At 44.1% G+C, this 15,605-nt stretch overlaps 3 protein-coding genes across 3 annotated transcripts; 2 read left to right on the top strand and 1 right to left on the bottom strand.

Annotated features, from left to right (window-relative positions):
* Positions 1-725: 725 nt before the first annotated feature.
* On the top strand, positions 726-5,053 carry LOC131877446 (vacuolar protein sorting-associated protein 41 homolog). Its single transcript, XM_059223118.1, has 3 exons — positions 726-1,298; positions 2,164-2,367; positions 2,886-5,053. The coding sequence occupies exons 1-3, from the start codon at positions 866-868 to the stop codon at positions 4,991-4,993; spliced, it is 2,745 nt and encodes a 914-aa protein (XP_059079101.1). The 5' UTR covers positions 726-865; the 3' UTR covers positions 4,994-5,053.
* On the bottom strand, positions 5,010-7,946 carry LOC131877448 (GPI ethanolamine phosphate transferase 1-like). The gene has a single exon (XM_059223119.1). The coding sequence runs from the start codon at positions 7,790-7,792 to the stop codon at positions 5,051-5,053; it is 2,742 nt and encodes a 913-aa protein (XP_059079102.1). The 5' UTR covers positions 7,793-7,946; the 3' UTR covers positions 5,010-5,050.
* A 4,010-nt stretch (positions 7,947-11,956) lies between these two features.
* Positions 11,957-15,490, top strand: LOC131877536 (nucleolar protein 9-like). Its single transcript, XM_059223229.1, has 5 exons — positions 11,957-12,324; positions 12,389-13,245; positions 13,317-13,448; positions 14,401-14,721; positions 14,929-15,490. The coding sequence occupies exons 1-5, from the start codon at positions 12,135-12,137 to the stop codon at positions 15,415-15,417; spliced, it is 1,989 nt and encodes a 662-aa protein (XP_059079212.1). The 5' UTR covers positions 11,957-12,134; the 3' UTR covers positions 15,418-15,490.
* The last annotated feature ends 115 nt before the right edge of the window (positions 15,491-15,605 follow it).

Here is a 15,605-nt window from a genome sequence, read left to right on the forward strand (position 1 = left end):
AACACCATAGTGATATTTGCTGAGGGAAGCATGCAAAATGGAATAAATATCAAAATTCACTGCATGTACAATGCCTTTTGGCTGGACATGTTGTCTTTGATTTTACTCCATGGAGTAACTAACGTCAGTTGTTCAAGAACGGGTTCACTGGACAAGCCCTATATATACATCTTTACCTCGTCTCAGCTTATGATTGTTGAAGGCTTACAACAATGCCCCAAAAAGTCATTAGTATTAGACGTTCTCGAGCGCATCAATTCTCTGCTGGAAACCTGTGCCAAAAACCATGGAAGATCTCTCTCAGTTTTTTAGTCCACCGAAATTTGAATGAGGACAAACAAATAACACAGCAGTGCAAATACAATAAGATTTGAAACCCCCAAACATCTTCTTTATTTTTTTGTCTGTCCTGATACATTATACGAAAATTAAAAAAATATAAAAAAACATGGAAATTTCGGTCAAGATAGCCTAAAAGCTGGAAGTTTCCTCAGTTGTGAAGAGGACAATAAAAAATGAAAGGCCACCCTGGAGTGATAGCAGGAGAAATAAGTAATGAGTATTTTTGTAATTATTGAGTCGTTACAATTACACCCCTTTGAAATGAAATGAGATCACTGTAATTTCGTTACTTCTTCTCTGCCGCCTTTGACACTCAGCATTATTTCGGTCCATGGCATGTGTGGGGCACGGCGTCACCCTGATCCAATGTCACTCGACACTCGACAGAAATCATCATCAGAGCTCACTTCGATCGAGGGCGTCAAACGCAGAACCCCACTGACTGACTGACCATTGATTCACGCCCCTTCTGACCCTACAGCTCAACGCCTGGTTTTCAATCCCGTTCCCGCCTCCGTTCGCCATGTCCGAGGCCCTGCCCGTTCAGCGGAGCGAGGAGGACTCGAGCAGCCTGCCCAGTTCGCAATTTGGATCCGTTTCCCAGCAAGCCCTGGCCTCGGTGGCCTCGTTGCCCGCTCCTTCCGAGGCGCCCGAGGATCTGGCTGAGCTTCGGCCTCGGGATCACGAGCCAGACCAAGCGGCCGAGGACGATCATGGGAACGCTCGTGGAGCGGCCGTGGGCGTGGATGATGCCGAAGAAACCGAGGACGAGGAGTTCGAGCCTAAACTCAAGTACGAGCGTCTCTCCTCGGACCTCAAAGGTCTTTTCTCAGACGATCGATCGTCGTGCATCGCGGTCCACGACAAGATGATGGTCCTGGGCACACATTGGGGTCGCACTCATCTCCTGGACGCCATGGGACACGTCCTACAAGGCCAAGCCGTGGCCTTTAAAGGTAGGCGGAGACTGACACATTTCGCAGCCGGTCGATGATAAGCTGTGAGCATTCAGTTTATCGACAAAGGTGTTCGATTGACCTTTTAGGAATTGGCTCAACTCATTGAGGTTTTCTTCAAATCAGACGGACCCCTGATTTTAGTATTCCAAGTTTTAGCTCAATCGAATGACGAAGTCAAAAGTTATGCCTCTTTTAAGCCCACTACATAACTTTACATTAAATGACAAACCCAGCTCTCTTTTGGTTATTGATTGCCAGTGGAGAATAAATTCCATCATTTCGTGCCTGGTTATGTACTGCGCTTTGAGGGGGCATAACTTTTGACTCAGACATTTAATTGAATGAGTTGATTCGAATCCCAAATGTTGATTCTCGACCACCAACATCCTCGTCTTTATTCCAATGGTTCATGGATAGGCTATGGTTGAGACACTGCCGGGAGTACTCTTTGCCCTAGACAACCCGGTACTTGATTGCAAGGTGAATCAAGAAGGAGACCCCAAAGGTTGACTTAGTAGTTAATCGTTACTTACATTTCATGGATGTGTTTTAAGAGCAGGGGCTAAATGATCCAAATTGTGAATATGGTTCAAATGTTTCCCAACATTGGATAAAATTTAATTTGATGAAAGCCTCTTGGGCACCAAAGGTTGGTCGAACTTGGTTCATTACGAATGATGTCAACGGGACAAGTCAGTGTAGCACGGATTGGCCAATTCAACATATCTTAGAATAATATGTTGTCAAGCCACACCTCTTCAACGCATCAAATTTCTTTTGGAGCGCTCGGCTTGGTTTTTTCCCCGTCATGAGTGTTGATGTAATTAGTTACCTTACACCTAAATCTTTCATTTTCCTGCAGGTCAGCATGCTGTGTTGGTGAGCCAAATCTCCGTGGATCACACAGGTGAATTCGTGGGTTCGTGCTCGATTGATGGCAAAGTCATGATCCGAGGACTCTTGAGCCGCGATTTCAACCACACCTGCCAACTCAGCTCCTCATTGCGTGCCATTTCGATCGACCCCATTTACGCCCGCTCAGGCGCCGGACGACGTTTTTTGACCGGTAACGACTCATTGCTTATTTGAAGGGTTTACTGATGTGTGATCTATCCAAAGTTGGACTAAAGCTGAAACGTCACTTGTGCTTTCTGAGTTTTCTGGATTGGTTTTACCGAGATGCCTTAGCTTTTTCATGGATTTCAAGCCACAGATGTTTGGAATAACAAATGTAGTTTCTGTTAAAGGCCTAAAAGTTTGTGGTGTTCACACCAGTGACCCTGAGATAACACCAACAATCCTGATAATAAACATTCGAATAGGGAATTCTCCCAACTTGTAACCTACAAATCTTGCAAGTTGAATAGCAAGAACATTTCTATACCGGACTTTAAACGGAGAGAGAGATAAACTGGGGTGTTAACTTCCTACGCCAGGTCTGAGAGTCAATCTGAAGATCATTTCAAAAGGCTAACAGCGCAAGATTACCTGCCTAATTTTCTTCTGTTGGCTTGCCAAGAACGTAAAAAGAGTTTAGCTGATGAAAATCTCGTCAAAGATCATCAAATTTTGAAATATTTTTAGGTGATGCCAATCGCGTGGCTTTGCACGAGAAGGGTGTTTTCACGGGATACAGCCAAACCGTGTTGAGCGAAGGCGAAGGGCCTTACAATGTAATCAAATGGCGCGGACGATTTGCGGCCTGGTCTTGCCGCAAAGGCTTTCGAGTGTATGACGCCGTGAGTGCCAAAGTGATCAGCCTCATTAAGGTGGATATCACACCTCGCGAGGACGTGCCTCCTCGAATTACATGGTCGGATCAATTTCACTTGTATGTAGCTCACGGAGATGCGGTTCGAACGTGTTTGATCAAGCCTCGAGTACCGAGTGGCAAACCGCCCAACCCTAATGGGGAATTACCTGATCATTACGTGGAGATTGTGTCCTCATTTTCCATTTCGGACTCTTGGGTGAGCGGGATCGCCCCTTTGGACAGTCTGTTGGTGCTTTTAACCGTACCCAAGCAAAAAACGAAAGACAACGTGATCATCAAACCCCAGTTGAAAGTGGTCGAGCCGTTGCTGAATGACTATGTTGAGGTGTCCACTGATATCCTAAGCATCCAAGGCCATGAGCTCTACGGACCTAAAGACTATCACCTTGAGAGTCTCGTGGATGATAAGTTCTACTTTATCGTCTCGCCACGGGATGTGGTTCTGGGCAAGCCTCGTGATCCCGATGACCACGTGGATTGGTTACTCGAGCATGAAAAGTTCCAAGAAGCCTTGACTTGTGCCGAGAAACACGAACGATACCTGAGAAGACACAGCGTTCTCGATGTGGGGCGAATTTGTCTGGATCAACTACTTTTGGCGGGGGATTTCGATCAAGCGGGTTCACTGTGTGTCCGCCTTTTTGGCCGTGATCGAGAATTATGGCAGAACGAGGTCTACAAGTTCACTCAATTGAACAATATGCGCGCCTTGGCGCCTTTTCTGCCCAAAGGCACCGAGTTTCGTCTAGACCCGCAAATCTATGAGATGACCATATTCGAGTTCATCAAAATGGACACTCCCGGCCTTTTGGAGCTGATTCGCGAATGGGATTCGAGTCTTTACGGACTTAATGCCGTGTCGAGTGCATTGAGAGAAGCGTTACTTCTGTCCGAAAAGGATCCCTATCTGAGAAGGGCTGTGGCTACGATCGCCACCGTTGAGGGTAAATACAACGAAGCTTTGGACCATTATCTCCGGCTAGGCCATGAGGATGCATTTCAATTGATACGAGAGTACGAGTTGTTCGACAATGTGTCATCTCGTGTTGCCGAGTTAATGACCTTAAACGACCCGTTGACTTTGAAGTTGCTCTTTGAACACATGGATCGATTGCCCACGGATCGAATCGTTGCCAACCTGGCCGGACACGAATCGCACTTGTTCAAATATTTGGACATGGTACATGCCAAGGCACCGGAAGAGGCCAAGAAATATCACGGCACGTTGGTGTCGCTCTACGCAGATTATTCCCCCAAGAAATTACTTCCATTCCTGCGATCGTCGGACTCCTATCCGATCAATGAGGCCTTAGAGATCTGTGAAACGCGCGGGCTCATTCCGGAGAGAATCTTCATTTTGGCCCGCATGGGAAACACTCGACAGGCATTGCAGTTAATCACCCGAGAACTAGCCGATATCCATAAAGCTGTGGCGTTCTGCAAGGAACACGACGATGTGGATTTGTGGAAGGATCTCATCGAGTTCTCTCTAGATAAACCCTACTTTGTGAACGTTTTACTTCACAACATTGGAACGCACGTGGACCCGCGGATCCTTATCCAAAGGATCGAGCACGGGCGTGAGATCCCGGGATTGAGGAACTCCCTCGTTCAGATCATGCACGATTATCGATTGCAAGTTTCCCTTCAAGAGGGTTGTCAGAGGATTCTGGTGGCAGATTGCTTCAATTTGCTGCAAAAGCAAGTGCGAGTCCAAACGCGTGGGTTGTGTCTGACAGAAGCCACAAAATGTGCGGGATGCAGTCAATCTTTGGTTGGATTGACCCAGGCTCAAAGTCAAGATGTGATCGCGTTCCACTGCCATCATAGCTTCCATTTCCAATGCTTAGGTGATATTAGCAAGTGTGTGATTTGTCAGAGTGTTACCCCCAGACAGGATCGATCGGGTTCGCCTTAGAAATGAAATGCAATCATTGATCAAACAGGTTTATTTTTTATAAAGGAGATATCCTCATTATTCGATGTTTGACTTGCCAAGAACCATCTCAATGTCTTCAGAGTCCTGATATACCTTGTTTTTAACAAATTCGGCTCTAAACTCCAAGAGCCCTCTCGCCAGGACGAGAAATAATTGCAAAAATATTACGGTGCCTTCGGCTATAATGAAATGTGAGAGTGAAGTCCCAATCTCGGCCCAACTCCCCTGATCTTGAACGAGAAAGAAAAAGTGAAGACTCATCCAATCTGAGAATAGGAGAACCATCAAGAACATAGCTTTCCCATCCAATCTTGTGATGGAGATCATAAGGTACATGAAGCAAGCCACCACGAGGAACGGGATCAACACTTTAGAGAGGAGTAATCCACCCATTAGAAAGGGCGAGAACACAGATACGAGGGTAGTGATGCTTTTAGGATCGAAGGTGTTGAGACTGGCAATGTTTCCCGTCCCGAAAAAAGACACAATAGAAAAAAACAGGAACAAGAAAGATCGGAACACGTCTCGAATGCTGACAGCCTTTCGTGGTTGGCTTGAATCAAGAGTGAATTCCAAAAGTTTTTGATGATACACGTTCTCGTGGAACTCCATCAGAATGTAGATGGCCATGGTGATGATGAGAGTGAGTAGAAACAGGCCTTCATAAGTGAGACTGAGTAGAATATACGAGCTCATCAGGGCCATGGATACTCGAAGAAGTCGCTCAAAGGCCTTCGAGGGTCTCGCCAAGGCCAAAGGAACCCCACCCAAGAATACGATCCAAGACACACATTGAGCCAAGGTTCTGAATTCCTGGATCAAAGAAATCCACGAGCATATCCCGCTAGTGACAAGAAACACCAGCAAGCCGGAGAACATCGAGGTCTTCAAGACCTTTTGGGTGAACCAACCTGACACCAAGGCCGAACCCAAACCGGCTAATAATACCAATGCAGGGTTGTGCTCCTTCATCACCGAGGGTTGGAACGAGAAACCACACAGGGCTAAGTTACAGATTACCCAACTCGCCCTCAAAAGCTTGGATTTGGTCTCACCTAAGTATCGTTGAAGGAGTGTGACCAACACAATGGCCAAACTCAACCATCGTCGATCAAAGAAGGCGCAGATTAAGAGTTCTGTGCTCATAACCAGAATCAATGGCACAACCACGGGTAATGACAGAGATGCTTGGTTGACCTTCATGCTTGACCATTCACTGCATAGAGCTCGGATCAAGATCACGGGCGTGATGTAATAAATGAAGTAATGGTAAGGCACATTTTGACACAAGGTCAGAAATCCGGCTAACATCGAGAAAGCTACAAATGAAGCGGAAAGCCACGGTTTGGCCCTCACATCACAGGGTTGAACGATGATTGAGAAATGCTTGATCACAGAGGTCAGTGTGAGCAAGATGAAAGAAACGTAGGAAGTGCTCGTGACCACGAACAACTGGAGTTGATAGTATTGATGATAGTATTGCACGCCATGAAAGCTCTGTTGCCAGAGGTCGTCGGCCAAGGGCTGAGCTTTTTCATACATATTCTTGCTCACCAGAATCCGAACTCGGTCCGTTTGATCCTGGAACTGGACCTCATTCATCCCGGAGAAAGGTCGATGAAGCAGTCGCGCCAATCGAAGTTGGGCAAACCCACTTTGGAGGACGAGGAATTGTTCAAACATTTGTTGAGCCACGGCCAAGCTGGCCTTGATTTTATGGTCCGGACTCATGTCCAGATAATCCACGGGTAATCGACCCACCGAATTCTTGGGAATATTCGTCCCGAGTAAAACGGACATTAAGGGCGCCACATCCGCTTGTTCCACATCCGATCGAAACAAGTGGTCCATGTGCCAGTAAGGCGGACTGGAACTGGTTTTCGTCTTACTTGGAATGGGTCGGCGCACGCCCGCACCCCAAACCACAAGAGGCGTTTCGGTTTCATGGGCCATACCCGCACCATGCGAGCCCCAATCGGTCATGCCGTGATCGGCCGTGAACACGAACGCCGTTCGACCGTCATGTCGCCAATATCGATCGAAGAGCTCGACCATGCGCTCGATCCCTTGGTCCACCATACGAATATTGCGTTGATACTCGGGCGAGCGCGGATTGTGTCGATGACCATTGGTATCGCACCCCAATAAATGCAAGAACAACACGACCCGCTCTGCTCGGAGCTCCATTTGCAACGAGTGGTTTTGATAGGCCTCGTGGATGAAGGCCTCGACTTGATCAAAGACCCACGTGTCCAACTGGGTGAGATCGTTGGCTGAAAAGTCTTCAAAGGAGGATGGGTAGGACGCGGTCCGAACCCGATGAGGCGTGGCACCCCGAGCAAACATGGGCAAGATATCCGGACTGCCCCAGGCCCAAGTGTGGCTGGATTGATTGAAGACCGTATCAAAATCGACGGGATTCTCTTGCCAACCTCGAGCAATGGCCGAGGGGTCTTCGTACAAACCGCCAATCAAAGCCACGTGACCCGGACGCGACTCAGTGGGCACGTGTGTGTGGGACACGCCCCACGCCCCTTGTCGCTCCATGACCAAACGGAGAAAGGGCGTCAGGGGCGACCCGTCCGATTGGTCAAAGAAGGCATCGGCCCGGAGCCCATCGGCCACGAAAAGGACCAATCGGCGAGCGGGACCGGGAATGTCCGGCGCGAACGAGCGTGTGACCGGCACCACGGGCGAGCGGAACCAGATGTCGAACACCGAGCATAAGATGATCAAGTGCCAAAGCAGCGACACCGAGAACAACCATGTGGGCGACATGGCCGACGGTCTTGAACAGAGGCTGGGGCGGAGGCTGGCAATGCATTCACCAATGGCGCTGACCAAGCCAAGTTGATCCGAGATCCACCGAGATCCACCCACCCTCAATGTGTCTGACTTTTGGACTTTGACTTCTTATCTTGCTTTCGGTTTGTTTGTTTATTTGTTTTGAATCCAAACAATTTGTGACGGACAGGGTGACTGAGCTGGAAGAGGAAAATGTCGCAAATGCGCCGCGAAAAGCCTTTAATTCAGAAAAAACAGACGAGGGGCGCCAGATGGTGTCTGGAATTGCAATCAAGGAGAGTCAGGCTGTGAGGAGGTAGTAACCAGTATTTTTTTTCATGGTTCCATTCATCTTTCAAAATTTGCTCTTGTCTAAAGGAAGACAGACATCCTCAACCTGTTCTTATTCTGTTTATTTTTTAGAACTGACATCTCCTATGATCTATTTCACAATGGCCGATGAAATATATGAAACACAACTAGCTATTTGATAAGCATCTTGCTGGGAAATGCCAAAGCAATCCATAATATTTTCATCAACTCGGGTAGTATTCGATATTTCTTTTCATCACTTTTGACCCAGTCACAACTGAAATTCATATTTGGCAAAAAGCTGTCCAAAGCGGTACAGCTGGCCGACCTTGAGGATTGAGGAACAATAATGAACTTGTCATCTGAGGTTGGTGTTCAAGAATGTCTCTGCCGCCTAACAACATCAATAAAAAAAAACTTCAGATCAGTCCACGTATAGAGTTGAAAAATAAGTCTTTTCTTTCAATCATATCATCATGTCCTACAAAAATATCTCTGGGGTTGAAGTTACCTTATCAAGAAGTAGCCTTCTCTGCCAGTTTTGCACCTCAAGATATCTTGGCATTAGTTAGGGTTTGAGGATACATAAAACTCCCGAGTGTGGATCAAAAAACCTTTTCATCACTGCTGCAACCTTGGAAATGCATGCATAGAAAGAAACAGGACAATCAAACCTATGGAACTTCTCAACCAAAGTAGCTAGCGCATTGTAAGCTGATACTTTCGAAATACAATTTCCTTAGCAATAGACTGCTAAGGTCATACCAAAACCATTAACTTTTGTGAATTGTTTTAAAGCATTATTTTAATTTTGGCTATAATATATGATTGAATCCTCCAGCTAAGATAAGACAATCATTATGTCAGAGTTTGACTTAATCCTGATTAATATGCTTCAGCCTCCCATGGCAAGCCTGCCATTTGAGAGCATGTCAATCTTGATGGCCCAATGTAGCATTTTTCATTAGTAAGGATGGGCTTTGTCATTTTCTAAAGATGTTATCATGACGAACAAAGATAATGACAATTTGACCGTAGAGGGAAGGCGCTCTACATCAGTGGTTTAACCATGTTAATAAATACTTTAGCTAGGAATCAAAAGAACCATTCAACTTTCACATTCCTAGAGATAGGCCTGGGGGCTTCACAACCACTGTGGTTCGGCTCGTCATTTTTCGTCAAGGTGGACTCTTATATCTCAGACCATAAACCAACGAAAAATCGATTTTTTTTTTTTTTAAATTTTTTTTACATAGCGCGTCATTCTTGCCGGCCTGAGGCTGAAACTGATGGAAATATGTGTAAGCTAAATCATCTTTTAACTCCATTGAATAGAAACTAATGCCAATAACGTTAGACATCGTGCCAACTTCGGCTTTTTGAACCGTCCCATTTTTTTGCCAATAGGGGCTGCGAATTAAGAGTTAAACAAACTCTAGCGGCCAAAAATGGAAACATAGCGTTAGATGTGAGATGGTGACGTAAGAGTGATGAGTAGATTTTTTCAATTTTTAGTTCAAAAAATCTTGTCATTTCGGGGACAATTTGAAACATTCAGGTGTTTTTTGGCCAAATTTCTCAGAAAATTACAGCTTTGGTTTCAGATAATCCTAAATTGGACATTGCACCAAGGAACATTAATAATGCAACTTGATGCTTCAAGGAGTCATTTGTTATGTACCTTTTTGCTTAGGATGTTCAGCCCTGCCTTCAGTGTTACAATGCTTTGTTGCAATCCTGATCTGAACTCGTCAATGAACTTAAACTACTTCAATAATTGCTAGTTTTTCATTATATTTATCCAAATCTTAGCTAATTTTATTCAGCAAGATGCTTGCAAATGAAAGTGCAAAATTTGAAAGCTACTCTCTTTGTAAAGGTCCATTCTTTGAATTTAGTCATTCAAATCAAATGGCCAAGGGGCAAAGCAATAACATTTGAAAAAGTAGTTAACAAGCAAGGCATTAGTTGTTTCTCAATAAAAGGAACAAATTACGGTGACAATTATTTTGGTCAAAAATAGCAATTCGTTACACAACCATTACTAAAAAAAAATAATGGTGTCACTCGTTACTTTTCCTGAAATTTAGATGACCCATGTTCTATGGTTTTTGGCCCCATCAATATCATACTTCTTTAAAGAAATTCTATTTTTGGCTTCAAACACTCCCAAAGTCTAAAATTTGACAACTATTGACTTTTTCCATTATGGCATTTAATCTTGGCAAAATTGTTCAAAATGTATTGCTTGAAAATGTTTTCAGGAGTCAAAATTAGGACCCTGGATGGGTATTGAAGGTTTGAACCAATCTCGCACAAGTCATGATGGAAAAACAGTATTCGACAATGTCAAACCAGTGAAGCTTCATTGTTAGAAGCATATGACTTAAGTTGTGGAAAACTGGAAGCTTTGGAAATTTGTTGCATCATACTTTAGCCAAAGAGAGATTTTCCTTTGCTTGAAATTGTACTGAATCGGGTCTTTTGTCCAATGAGTTTTGATTGAGAAGATGTAAACAATAAAGTATCTAAAAATTTATTTCATCACATCACTGCTATTGTTGGTTTAAAAAAGACGCTAACCAATTCCCAAGTAATCAGTTATCAAACGTATCGATAATAAAAAACGAACTTAGTTTGATGTGGGAATAATCAGTTACATTTTGAGGACAGCTAATTGTTTCCCAACAATGCTACTACTAGTGTGACATCGTTGAAAAAGTAAATCAACTCTAGTAACAACTTCTGTGATTATTTAATTGATGCTATATCAGTAATCCACAGTTTTTTTTTGATTTTCAATGTTGCTGAATGTCTCATTCAAAATTGCCAGGATTTCTTGTTTGGTAGTTTGTTCAAGATAAAGCTTACAAAGTTGGAAAACATCACTCTTAACTCATCAACTTGAAATTCAGTCTAGCGTTTTTAATGATGTTTCTTTAAAACGACGCAAGAACAAACGTTATCAGTGGGTTTACTAACGCTGTCTTTCCTTTTCTTGCGGCGAGATGTCTCGTTATGAAACAAGCAGTACAGGGCCCTAGTCGTTGCTCAATAAAGGGAACGAATTACAGTTACAATAACTTTGGTCAAAAATAGTGGTTCGGTAGACAACCATTAATCGAAAAAAAATATAATGGCGTTACTGGTTGCTTTTCCTAAGATTTAGACGACCAATATTTTCCCCCATCAAAACCATATTTCTGTAAAGAAAATGCATTTTTTGCTTCAAGCAGCCCAGTCCTAACGCGTAATATCGTATTTGGAGACGTCGTATCAACATTTTTCAATAATGAGCATTGGCATTTCATCTTGGCATTATTGTTCAAAATATGTTGCATCATAATCAAGCCAGAAATGGATATTTCCTGCTTGACAATTGCACTGAATCAGGTCGCCATTTGATTGAGAAGAATAAAGTAGCAAATGCAACAACAAGGAGTAGTTAAGAGCAAGCGCAACTTTAACCTTTTCATTGTTCATAATATGCTAGATGGAACTAGCAAAAATGGCAATTTCTGTTGAGCCTTAAGTGTCCTGAGCTATCACGAGATAAAAGAAAAATCAAAGGCCATTCTGGAAGCTGAAAAAGGAACGAGTAACGAGTAATTCTTTTAGTTTTTGTGTCGTTGCAATTACACAATTTCAAAATGTAACGGAATTACAGTTCCTTTTTCGAAACATGGAACGAATTACTGTAAATTCGTTACTTGTAATTTCGTTACTAATGCCCAGCTAAATGTCCTTAGCTTCTGATATTAATGACACGATGAACTGGAAAACGTCTGTTCATATTTATTTGTGACCGACGAGCCCTTTAAAAAAAACAAAAAAAAACAGCAAACCGTCACCTTGAGTCCTTCAGAAAAAGTTGGTGTTGACAAACACACGTGGGTCTGCCTCTCTCTGCAAATCTCAAATGAACTTAAGCAGTTACTAGCTAAGTACCTAATTTATTTTGATTAAGAAATTGGCCCCGCCGTCCCTTACCGACCGAGGTCATTATTAGCCCTTGGGATAGACTATGGAGAGTCCGGCGGATTATCAGCGGAAAAAGAAAAAGTCCAAGAAGAGCTATCTGCAAAAAGCTCGTCGTTACGGCGTTCGGGGCATCTTGGGTCGGGGTCGTCAAATTGATCAAGACACCTACGACTACTACGTCCGCGTCTTGGATACGCTCAACCGCGAGGCTTGGGATGATGAGGAAGGACAAGGTAGATTCATCGGGCCCACGCTCCCACGAAGTTGCATCACTTATCGTGTCATCTTTGCTTTCAGCCATGTTCATTGCGAACGTGTTCCAGCAGACTGAGGGTGAAGAGTGGACCTTGTGCGGCAATCAGTTGTGTTCCCGCGTCCTCGAAAAGCTGTTGCCTTTCGCCCAAGCGGCGGTGCGGGAACGCTTTATGAGCGCTTTGGCTCAGGATCTGCGGCTCACTTGTACCGACGCCTTTTCCTCGCACATCTTGGAACGCCTGCTCCTCCTAGCCTGCTTCGCACCGCCCACTGAGGCCGACGATGATTTCCGCACCTTCGCCCAAATCTGGGTCCTGAAAGTCACCAAGTTCGTCATCAACAACTGGGACGATTTCTGTCCGGATGTGTATGCCAGTCACATTCTCCGCACGGCTTTCCAATGCTTGAGCGGCATCAAATTGCCCGTGGACGTGTTACGTAGTCGCCATTCGCGGAATCAAGTCACCGGAGCCGACCAATCTACCACGTTTCAGGACTTTGAACCCACGGCTGACAGTTTAGCCGTGTTGAAATTGGCCGCGGTCAAGGCCAAGCAAATGCAGAATCGGGACGAAGTGTTGCACACGGATGCGGCCGCCGGCGTTGTGGCCACTTTGGTCACGATTTTGTGTCGGAAATTGCCGCCCACTGGGCGTGATCTGGCCCAAGAATTGCTGGATCAGGTCTTGCCTCGGGATTTGGCCGATGAAGTGCCGGTGGTGTTTCAATCTGAAGGATTAACGCGGTTATTGGAGGCTTTGATTAGTGAATGTCCGGCCGAATTGGTGCATCAGATTCACGCCCAATTCTTTCGAAGCCGCCTGAGTCGCCTGGCTCGTCATGCTACGGCTAATTTTGCCGTGCAAAAGCTCTTGACCGCCTGCCCGGATAAGGCCACGGTAAGGTTTTATTAACGGCTTTGGTCTAGATTTGTGCGGGAATGGCTTGAACGCCATTTGATTGTTTCCAGTTTGAGACATGGTACGGTGAGGAACTCGACGAGCAAATCGAGGAGATCTTTGCCTCGGGCAACACTGGGGTGATCCTTAATATTGCCAAAACTTGTCGTAAGATGTCTGCCAAGCAAGCTCACTTCCTGGTGGTAAGTGAATGAAAGTCTGAAAATCAACAATGTTTAATCTTTTGATAGAAAAGCTCTGGCAATCGATAAAACGTTAAGATTATATATAAATAGAGCTGTCTATAGTATATACTTCATTGATCATTTATGATTAGGCATAAAAAGGCGTATCCTGCTTCTGTACCTAATAATCTCTTGTTCTGGAAATTTGCAAAAAAATGCTCCGATATCAGATAATGAGATGTAGAAGCATACACCTCGCATTGAATAAATAAAAGGTTTGTTTTTCGCCATCAACAGTATGTTATTCATCTGATTCAATGTACAAGATAGGTTCGAACTTTTCCTTTACAAAAGAGACCCCTCTTCAATAACAAAGAATATTATTTGTAAAGGGGGTACTTCAGCCGCAAACACCGATCTGATTTCTCCTTTCTGCGGTTTTATCGCATTGTAACGTTTTAGAAGGTGTCGGTTTACCAAGGAGAGAGCAGGAGTGGGCAGTTTGCGAGGTCAGTTTTAATCTGCAAGCAAGGTTATTCAAGTATCTGAAAATAAGCCTTGCTTTCAGAGCAAAGATGGTTATGTTCATCTCGTTAAAAAAGCCAAGTCAAGCGAAAAGACAAATCCAATGTCTGATTAAAACTTTGTAAGGTACATCCGTAATTGGGTTGGAAATATGTTAGTTATTGGTTAAAGTTAAAAAACGATAGCTTTTGAACACTTCATCAAAGGAAAAGACGAAAGTCTATACCAATTTTTCATATTTCTAATTGCTTCTCACGCGAGTACAACGATTTAACCCTCAAGTTTGAGCACCGTATTTTTAGGACCAAGATTGCAATTGTTGTTTTGCGATGTAATCGTTTTCACCAACATACGCAAATATTTAGTCCTCGATCACGATTGCCTATTGAGTAAGGTTTGGAGGCAAACATAAAACACTTGACTAATGTTATTTTCTTTGTTTAAGGCCTTGATGAAAGCCCTGCATTGTTACGAACCTGTGGATCAACAGACCAAACTGGTCCCGCTTCTTGTTCATCTGAGGACGAAGGAAGGCATGGAGGAGACCACCGAACGCATGACCGTACATATTCACGGCTCATTGATTCTCCAAGAACTGCTCCAATTCTCCAAACCGATCAAAGCCGTGTCCTCTTTATTGGCCATGGATTCCTCAGCTCTGAAGAACCTGTTGAGCGATCCCAAGGGAAATTATGTCACCCAAACTTTCATGAGCAGTCCGACAGTGGGCGAAAAGAGTCGTGAGTCGTTGGTCAAATCATTACACGTAAGTGATTGATTGTATTTTAACAATTTTAACCTGCGCATGGAAGTGAGGGTCACCATCTCGGCTTAATCGTAGTTCTTTTGGGACAGTTCTTACCCCATGTCAAAATTCCATTGCTCTGCCTGGCACACCCAAACGATAATATCCAAAGAATAATGGAATACTTCAGACTTAGAGGTGCAGTTTTTTTTTACTATTACCTTTCAGGGAGAGCTCGTGGCCATGGCCTGCTCGAAGCACGGGTCCCGATCGGTGGATGCCATTTGGAGCAAAACCTCGTTGAAGGGCAAGGAAATTGTTGCCTCGGAACTCTCGCAAAAAGAGCCGCTTTTGAATAGCAATCAATTTGGTAAATTCATCGCACAAAACTGCGCTCTCTCATCATTCAAGCGAGCTAGAGACGATTGGAAAGCGAATCTGTTGCGCACCGATAAAAAGCGAGATATGTTTCAAGACATTATTGGAGATTTGGGTGATGCCACCCAAAAACCCAAACCCAAGGCCAAGGTCAACGATATCGAACCGCCTCTCTCGCCCACACCCAAGAAAGAGAAGAAGAAGAAGCGTAAGAAGGCTGATTTGGCCGAAGATATCCTCGCTCTTGATGAGGACGCGACTACCAATTCTCCGGAGGTTGAATCAATTCCCAAGAAAAAGAAGAAAAAGAAAGCCAAGTCTTACTTGGACGATCTATGATACTACTCGATTCAATGGAAATGGAGTTCAATGCTAAATACAAAAAAAAATCCTTTATTTACATTGATATCAATTTTCATGGCGATAGATTTTATTCCTATCATTTTCTAGGATTCACCTTTTCAACATTAGTTGAACACACACATTCATTAGTAACACTATCAAAATATCAATTCACAACACTTTTA

This window comes from Tigriopus californicus, chromosome 3, assembly GCF_007210705.1.
Source record: "Tigriopus californicus strain San Diego chromosome 3, Tcal_SD_v2.1, whole genome shotgun sequence".
In the NCBI taxonomy this organism is placed as follows: Eukaryota; Metazoa; Arthropoda; class Copepoda; order Harpacticoida; family Harpacticidae; genus Tigriopus; species Tigriopus californicus.